The sequence below is a fragment of the Seriola lalandi genome, unplaced genomic scaffold (assembly GCF_002814215.2).
Source record: "Seriola lalandi dorsalis isolate HSWRI2012SDOR001 ecotype SW California unplaced genomic scaffold, Sedor1 jcf7180002054305, whole genome shotgun sequence".
Taxonomy (NCBI): domain Eukaryota; kingdom Metazoa; phylum Chordata; class Actinopteri; order Carangiformes; family Carangidae; genus Seriola; species Seriola lalandi.
The window spans coordinates 162,943-172,208 of NW_019524858.1; the positions used below are offsets into that span (position 1 = coordinate 162,943).

General features: G+C 41.3%; 1 protein-coding gene and 1 long non-coding RNA gene across 2 annotated transcripts in view; one reads left to right on the forward strand and one right to left on the reverse strand.

Annotated features, from left to right (window-relative positions):
• Positions 1 to 6,093, forward strand: part of asah2 (N-acylsphingosine amidohydrolase 2) — a 13,427-nt gene extending 7,334 nt beyond the window's left edge. Inside the window, exons 10-19 of the mRNA XM_023406374.2 lie at positions 71 to 152; positions 1,574 to 1,689; positions 2,697 to 2,791; positions 3,377 to 3,416; positions 3,488 to 3,586; positions 3,683 to 3,778; positions 4,483 to 4,632; positions 4,985 to 5,041; positions 5,151 to 5,239; positions 5,686 to 6,093. Coding sequence (XP_023262142.1) covers positions 71 to 152; positions 1,574 to 1,689; positions 2,697 to 2,791; positions 3,377 to 3,416; positions 3,488 to 3,586; positions 3,683 to 3,778; positions 4,483 to 4,632; positions 4,985 to 5,041; positions 5,151 to 5,239; positions 5,686 to 5,884 — 1,023 coding nt within the window. The 3' untranslated portion in view covers positions 5,885 to 6,093. The remainder of the gene's footprint in view (positions 1 to 70; positions 153 to 1,573; positions 1,690 to 2,696; positions 2,792 to 3,376; positions 3,417 to 3,487; positions 3,587 to 3,682; positions 3,779 to 4,482; positions 4,633 to 4,984; positions 5,042 to 5,150; positions 5,240 to 5,685) is intronic.
• A 590-nt stretch (positions 6,094 to 6,683) lies between these two features.
• On the reverse strand, positions 6,684 to 8,525 carry LOC147819122 (uncharacterized). Its single transcript, XR_015437251.1, has 2 exons — positions 8,175 to 8,525; positions 6,684 to 7,941 (listed from the first exon to the last, which is right to left on the reverse strand). It is a non-coding gene; the product is annotated as an uncharacterized LOC147819122 (long non-coding RNA).
• Between the last annotated feature and the right edge of the window lie 741 nt (positions 8,526 to 9,266).

The window sequence follows — 9,266 nt, forward strand, 5'->3', positions numbered from 1 at the left end:
TGTGTGTGTGTGTGTGTGTGTGTGTGTGTGTGTGTGTGTGTGTGTGTGTGTGTGTGTGTGTGTGTGTCAGGTCAGTACATGTAAACCAGCTCTGGGTCACAGTTTTGCAGCAGGAACAACAGATGGAGGAGGAGACCTCAACTTCACTCAGGGTGACTCTACTGTGTCTCAACTGTGTCTCTACTGTGTCTCTACTGTGTCTCAACTGTGTCTCTACTGTGTCTCAACTGTGTCTCTACTGTGTCTCTACTGTGTCTCAACTGTGTCTCAACTGTGTCTTTACTGTAACTCTACTGTGTCTCTACTGTGTCTCTACTGTGTCTTTACTGTGTCTCTACTGTGTCTCAACTGTGTCTCAACTGTGTCTCAACTGTGTCTCAACTGTGTCTCTACTGTGTCTCTACTGTGTCTCTAATGTGTCTCAACTGTGTCTCAACTGTGTCTCTACTGTGTCTCTACTGTGTCTCAACTGTGTCTCAACTGTGTCTCAACTGTGTCTCAACTGTGTCTCTACTGTGTCTCTAATGTGTCTCAACTGTGTCTCTACTGTGTCTCAACTGTGTCTCTACTGTGTCTCAACTGTGTCTCAACTGTGTCTCAACTGTGTCTCAACTGTGTCTCAACTGTGTCTCAACTGTGTCTCTACTGTGTCTCTAATGTGTCTCAACTGTGTCTCAACTGTGTCTCTACTGTGTCTCTACTGTGTCTCAACTGTGTCTCTACTGTGTCTCAACTGTGACTCTACTGTGTCTCTACTGTGTCTCTACTGTGTCTCAACTGTGTCTCTACTGTGTCTCAACTGTGTCTCTACTGTGTCTCTACTGTGTCTCAACTGTGTCTCTACTGTGTCTCTACTGTGGCTCAACTGTGTCTCAACTGTGTCTCTACTGTGTCTCTACTGTAACTCTACTGTGTCTCAACTGTGTCTCTACTGTAACTCCACTGTGTCTCTACTGTGTCTCTACTGTGTCTCTACTGTGGCTCAACTGTGTCTCTACTGTGTCTCTACTGTAACTCTACTGTGTCTTTACTGTGTCTCAACTGTGTCTCTACTGTGTCTCTACTGTGTCTCTACTGTGTCTCTACTGTGTCTCTACTGTAACTCTACTGTGTCTCTACTGTGTCTCTACTGTAACTCTACTGTGTCTTTACTGTGTCTCTACTGTGTCTCTACTGTGTCTCTACTGTAACTCTACTGTGTCTCTACTGTGTCTCTACTGTGTCTCTACTGTGTCTCTACTGTGTCTCTACTGTGTCTCAACTGTGTCTCTACTGTGTCTCTACTGTGTCTCTACTGTGTCTCAACTGTGTCTCTACTGTGTCTCTACTGTATCTCTACTGTGTCTCTACTGTGTCTCTACTGTAACTCTACTGTGTCTCTACTGTGTCTCTACTGTGTCTCTACTGTGTCTCTACTGTAACTCTACTGTGTCTCTACTGTGTCTCTACTGTAACTCTACTGTGTCTCAACTGTGTCTCTACTGTGTCTCTACTGTGTCTCTACTGTGTCTCTACTGTGTCTCTACTGTAACTCTACTGTGTCTCTACTGTGTCTGTGTGTGTTTTTGTGAAGGCGCCGTGGAAGGCGACCCGTTCTGGGACGGGATCAGAGACGCTCTCCTGGGTGAACCGTCCAATCAGACGCAGGAATGTCATCACCCCAAACCCATCCTGTTCAGCACAGGGGAGGTGAGGAAACACACTCCTGTAACTGAAGGTGAAACACCAGGTGTCTCTCCTACAGATCACACACTTCCTGTAAAAACGATCAACCATCAACACACAAAGCTGCTCTACATGTTCATCAGCTGTGACCCTTTAACTGAGACAGGAAATCACCACATCAAAGCACAACACCACCAGCTGTCCTGCATTTAAAGTGATAGTTATAGTTATCAGATGTGGGGCTGTGTGAGGTCGTCATGTTCAGTCAGTGTGTTTCCTGCAGTGGATCCAGTTCAGAGCGGCAGCAGGAGGACCGGTACGCTAGCAGAGTGATGAGCTGCTGTGGGCGGGGCCAGCAGAAAACACCTGTTTTAGACCCTTTTAAAAGATGCCCACTGAAACAATCCAACATCTGTTTAAATGAAGCTTCAAGGAGAATATTTTTAGCTCTTTATCTTCCCGTCAAAACAAAGTGAAGTTTACCTGGTTCTGATTAGCTCAGCTGACCTGTGGCTGTGGCGTGATACAGTGCACACTGTAGGTGCATTTGTGCATAGGTATTTCAGTGGTTGAAAAAATGTAGTGCAAAAGTAAAGTGCTGTTCTGACTGGAAAATAAAGATGAAAATATTATACTGAAGCTTTTCTCTGAAGCTTCATTTAAACAGATGTTGGATTGTTTCAGTGGGCGTCTTTTAAAAGGGTCTAAAACAGGTGTTTTCTGCTGGCCCCGCCCACAGCAGCTCATCACTCTGCTAGTGTACCGGTCCTCCTGCTGCTCCTCTAAACTGAATTTACTGCAGGGAACACTCTGACTGTACATGACGACCTCACACAACCCCACGTCTGATAAACACAATTATCACTTTAAGGTTCAGGAAGAGAGGTTTTTGGTGGTGAACGAGTTCTGTCAGTGTTTATGTGGAACATGGAACAATCTGAATTAACTCTCCAGATCTATGATGACTCTGGTCAGCATGGTTACATTTAGTGTGTGTGTGTGTGTGTGTGTGTGTGTGTGTGTGTGTGCAGATGAACTGGCCTCTGCCCTGGCACCCTCAGATTGTCGACGTTCAGATCATCACCATCGGATCAGTGGCGGTCGTAGCTGTTCCTGGAGAGATGACGTAACAACACTCACACCAACGATAACTTCACATGATCATACTATTCATACATTATATTACTGATGATGGTACAGTTAATACTAACTCACATGAACCACAGGAACGTCATGAATGCTGCAGGTTTTCAAAGTTTCCCCACAACATCTTCAACAAGTGACTTTCACATGTACATGTGGTCACGTGATTTTGTACATGTGAAATTCATGTGGTTTTTCTGTAAGGGTAGTCTTCTACCTCACCATAGTGTATAATTAATAAAGATGTAATAATAATAATTATGATATTTCCATCATATGATAAAAACAGCTGTACTGCCTCATCTTAATGTTCAGTTCAGCTTCTTCTTCAGGAGAATATTAATTGTAAATAAACACATTGATTTTTTTTCAAGTTTAAGTTAAAGTTTTCAAGTTTAAATCAGCTGTTTCCAGATCAGCAGCTGAAACTGTAAAATCAGCTTTTACCATCACTTCATGTTTATTCAGTGTGTAAGTTACACTCAGTATTAACTTCAATTTCCTCACCATGGCAACCGCCCACACCACCCCAACCCTCATGACACATCTTCATCCTGACCCTGGGCAGCACCATGTCGGGGCGTAGGTTAAGAGAAGCTGTGAAACAGGTGAGACACAACACGAAGACAAACATCATCTCACCTGAAACATGTAAGCTGATGTCATCACTGTGTGTCAGGAGCTGCAGGCGGAGGGGGCGTTCAGGGACATGGAGGTTGTGATCGCTGGCCTCAGCAACGTGTACACTCACTACATCACCACCTATGAAGAGTACCAGGTACACAATAGCTAGGGCTCATGGGTATTGTAGTATTTAAAGCCTTCCTGTTAAATTCTCCAGGAGAGAGACTGACTTGTTCCTGGTGTTTTACAGGTGCAGCGTTATGAAGGAGCCTCCACCATCTACGGTCCGCACACGCTCAGTGCCTACCTGCACAAGTACCGAGGTCTGGCCAGAGCCATCGCACAGGTGTGTCTGAAAACATGGAGGCTCCTCCTGTAGCTGTCAGATAACTCACCTGCTGAAGGAGATGATCCTTTGACTTTTCAACTTTTAATATTTAATGGTGATTTGGAAATAAAGTAAAACTACAAACAGCCTGTAACGAATATTAATAATATTAGTGATAAGTGATAAGTTTTTGCTTACACCTAACTAATCAATGAAACATTCTACTTCCTGTTTACATATCCTGAAGCATTATGGGAAGTGTAGTTCCAAATCTTAGAGCAAGCTTGCGCGCAAAATAAAAATGAAGACAAAGAACAATAATAATCTATGGAAGCATTTTTTTAATCCTGTTAACTCCAGATAACAAAGCTCATTATCCAGAGATACCAAGATATTACCAGGAGAAAATTATGTTTCGTTAGATAACAAGTTAATTATCGCGTTATTTCGAGATAGCAAAAGATCGTTATCTCCTAACAATATCTCGTTATCTGGAGACAACAAGCTTTCTTATCAGGAGGACAGGATAGAAAAATACTTGTGAGTATGGCCTTTCTCAGGTTCCATACCAATCGATCTGACAAAGTCTAACTATGATCTAAATAAGATATTTCTTCTTGCAGTGTATTTCTAACAGTGTGAAGCTCAAAGCGTCTCAGCACAGTTATTGTATTTCTGTCACACTAACGGTAAAACTATGTGTGTTGCTGTTGTATTTCCAGGACAGAGTGTCGGAGCTGCCCGCTGGCCCTCAGCCTCCCTTCTTCACGAAGAATCTCTTCAATCTGCTGTCCAAGGCCCCTGTTGACAGAAAACCAGAGAACACCAGCTTCGGAGATGTCCTGCAGCAGGTGTACCCCGTCTACAGACAGGTAGGACACACAAGTCCTCTGGTGTCCCTCAGGGCTCGTCACTTGGCTCAGGGTTTGGGTTCAATAGCACTTTATCAAATCCACTTATCAAATCTAAATCCTTATTGAATCTCAATATCTGTAATGGCGTGTCAATAACTACAGTTATAAAATGAAGATTAAATTCAGATCTGTGATCAGCTACTAAGTGAATCCACAATAACACCAATGAAGCTAATTAATGTTGACAACCTGAACATGAGCTGAGCAGCAGATTTGTTAGTCAGAATGAATCTGTGATCAATCTCTACGCTGATGACACTCTGCGGTTTTTATGTGAACATACATGAACTACAGTTTTTTCATGTTTCAGGGTGATGTTGTCTCCATCACATTCGTAGCAGGAAACCCAAGACATTCTGGAGACATCGTAAGAAAAACTGCCTTTGTTTATTTGTCTCTTTGTTTGTTCGTTGTTTTATTTCTGTTTTATTTCTTTTCTTCTTCTCTAACCTCCTCGCTCTTGTGCTTTATTGCAGAGAGATAAATCTTTTGTTACAGTGGAGATTTATGACAACAGAACAGAAACCTGGGAGGTTGTGCACACTGATGCATCATGGGAGACCAGGTAGGTTGGTGTGTAGATGTGTACAGAGCCTCAATACCACACTGCAAACAAAAATACTCAGTTACAAGTTAAAGTCTTGCACTATACTCATGCATGAAACAGTATTTTACTGTTGTAGCTGGATGGTGTGTAGCTGATCCTTAACTACACGAGTATTTTCATTATGTTTTAATCTAATTTGTTTGTAAACATTCACAAAACAGTGAGAAATTAGGCTACAACACAATTGTAGTGGAGTTAAAGTAAAATCTTTCCCTCCAAAACTGAGGAGAAAATTACATATAGAAAGTAGCATGAAAAGAAAAAAGTTGCTCATGGTTTAGACTCAGGAGACAGGAGGCTACGGGTCAAAATCCTCTTAATAATATGTGTCAGCTCCTGTGACTGAGACTGACCTCTCTCCTTCAGTTGTCTCTGAGGACATTAAATGACGTCTCTTGCTGCAGGTTTCAGTGGCTGAAGGGTTCGAACCAGCGGAGTAACGCCACAGTCGAGTGGCACATTCCCCCGTCGGCCCTGAGCGGCTCCTACAGGATCAAATACTCCGGACACTACAAACAGATTAAAGGCCTGCGACCCGTGATCACGCCATATGAAGGAGTGTCCGACATCTTCACAGTCACCGCCAGCTTTTACTACCATTGACATGACCAATCCCAAAGACCAGCAACTCGCTACCTGTAACAACAACTTCTGAGTGGGATGCTCAGACCGAGGCTCAGATTGAAAGGACAATTTGTAAAATGAGTTACTATGTATAGTAACTTACATTTAAAGTCTGGACAGTAATAAAGTGTTGATTATTATTCAGAGAAATAAATGATGATAAACTTTAAATATTCAATATGAAAGAATCGTTCTGCTTGTGTCTCAGTCATCAGTCTGGGCAGCACACTGAAGTTGGCCTTCTATTGGCTGATTAGCACCATGTGTTTGAGGGGTGCTTCACAGCTATGTAGCCACTAGCGTCCAATCATTTCATCCCAGTGCACAGTGCTGATATTACCCCGACCATCATGCTCACACCCACTCCCCCCCCCCACCCCGACCCGACCCCCTCCTCCTGAGGGCTGATGTTGATTAAATGCTGGCTATAGAAAAATTATAGAATTGTGTTAATATCAAAAATATTTATTTGAACCTTGTTTGTGTAGAAATTCATGAGGCAAACCAGAATGACACAACACAGAGATGATGTCGTCATCACAGCATGAGTCCACATTTAACTGTCAAGCATGAATAAGGTCAGAACATCAACAGCCTTCAACAGCTGATGGCAGGAAACCGTCACCACAGACGTCAGGAACACGCTGAAGGTGAAACTACAGCTGAACTGTTTTCCCTTTTACTTTGTGATGAAAATCATCTTCGCTGGTTTTGAGAGATTATATCAGATTATATTGAATCATTTCCTTGAAACAGCTCCAACATTTGAGACGTCACATTTAGGAAAATCTTCGTCTTTAATAAAACTTCATGTCACATCAGATTGTGATGGATACTGAGACACAGCTCACTCTCCATGTTTGTTTCTCTGTGGTTTGGTTGAGCCCTTTACCTCAACATTCAGTAGAGACACAGTCGAGATTATTTACAGCTGACTCAAGTTTCTCTGACAGACTCTGTTTGTGAAAAATAGAAGACACCATCAATCATCTGGAAACACAGACCATGTTGCATATTAACATTAGACTTTGGATAAAAATAAATTCCGCTTTTCAACATTAAAGTGCTATGATATAAATACAGATGCATCTCTCTACTGGCAATAATTTGTACATTGCATCTTTGTTTCCAGACATTTCCAGTCCATGCATATGTTCAACAAGACACTGAACCTCAGCAGCTGCTCCAGAGGTGAACTGGGAGTGCTTGGTTATTAGCTGGTTTGGATTACCTCAGTTATCATGGAACCAGAGATTGGAGAGAAATGGAGATGTCAAACTAGTCCATGGCAACCAAGAAAACTCTTGTTATATGGTTAAAAGCTCCAGAACAAGTAGTAAATGGACCCAGTGATTTATTCTCAAACTGCAGTTTTTGGGGTTAAAATTACCAAGAGGGTTCAGTATCTGGATGTTTGAGAGGAGGTCAGCAGCTGTGACCCAGTTCAGAGGCTGAACCGGAATGAGACACAGTTTGTCTTCAGATGCTTCCTCTGAAAGACGAGACCCTGAACTAGGACACAACTCATGTGGTAAATCAGCTCTCGTCTTAGTCCTCCACAGGTTAACGTACTCTCAGTGTGACACACTCAAAGATCTTTAGTGTCATATAAAAATGTTTTGGTCCGTTAAATCACACTCATGTCCAGGAAAAAAGACGTGTTTACAGTTACCTGTGGAGCAGTTTTACAAAATCATTCAGACTTGAAGAAGCAGGTGGACAAACACTGTAGGATGCTGGTTTACTCTGTAACATCTTGTCTCTTTTTACACTTTGTAAAACTCTTTTTACAAATGTTTAGTTTGGAGAGGAAGCGGTAAGAAGTCAGTCACTGTCAGAAACATGTCCTGTAACTCCAGACGCTGAAGTAGAACCAGATGTACCAGTAGTTACAGTTGGGAAGTGTCTCCTCTCACATGGTTTTAGTGACGTCCTGTTTGCTGAGGAGGACTTCCAGCAGCCGCAGTTTAGCTTTCAGTTGTTTGTATTCCTGGTATTCTTCTTTCATGGGAGTGCGATCCTCTTTCTGGCAGATTCTGTCAGGAAACACAACACCAAACACGTCAGAGCCCAGAGGAAGAAAAGATGTGAAGATTTGTTTTTTTCTGTGTGAACAAACTCAAAATGTTGTTTTTTAGGGCTGATCATACATATAAAGAAAATCTGAATGTGTTTATTTGACAACCACTTTACTAAAATAAGGCTACAGCCAACCAAACCCCTCACACGGTTGTGTGACATGATGTGTATTTTGAGGTCTGGCTCTCACCTTCCAGTCTGACGGTAAAACTGGTCCTCAAACTCTCTGAGAGCTTTACGCCTGTTTTTCTTCTCTGCTCTCGTCTCCCGCAGACTCTGCAGCAGCTGAGACCTGGTTCAGGTGGAAGACAGGGTGTGGATGGTGTTAATGAGGGAAAAATGAAAAAGTAAAGAAACTGCTGTCTGTTGCTTCCTGTAAAGCAGCTGCACCTAGATCTGACAGAGACTTAGTTTCATGGGAAGTAACTAAGTACTGTACTTCAGTCCAGATTACAATGTTGATGGCTTGTGATCTCTTACAAAACAGCAGTGTGTATTTGGGACTTCTTCTCATTTGACCTAAAACTCAGACTGTTTCAAAGCAAAAACAAAGTGTACAATTGTATCTATGTATGGTTGTACTGTATGTATATGTATCTATATAACTATGTATGTACATATATATATGTATGAATCTACATATGTATGAATCTACATATGTATGCATGCATGTATGTATGTACAAATGTGTCTGTATGTAACTATGTATTGTATGTAATGTATGAAATTATGTATGCAATTATGAATCCATCAATGTATGTAGGAATGGATGTATCTATGTATGTAATTGTAATTGTATGTATTTATATATTTGCCATAGTCATAAAAACGTCATAGTAGAGTAAGGCATAAAAAAGTTATAGTATAGTAAGGCATACTATAACTTTGTTCTGACTTTTTATGCCTTACAATACTATGATGTTTTTTGACATTTTTATGCCTTACTATAATATGCCTTTTTTATGCCTTAGTATACTATGAGGTTTTTATGCCTTACTATACAATGACGATTTTATGCCTTACTATACTATGACGTTTTTATTCCTCACTATACTCTGACTTTTTTATGCCTTACTATACTATGATGTTTTTATGCCTTACTATACAATGACGATTTTATGCCTCACTATACTATGACGTTTTTTGACATTTTTATGCCTTACTATAATATGCCTTTTTTGTGCCTTAGTATACTATGACGTTTTTATTCCTTACTATACTATGACGTTTTTATGCCTCACTATATATGCCTTTTTTATGCCTTAGTATACTATGACGATTT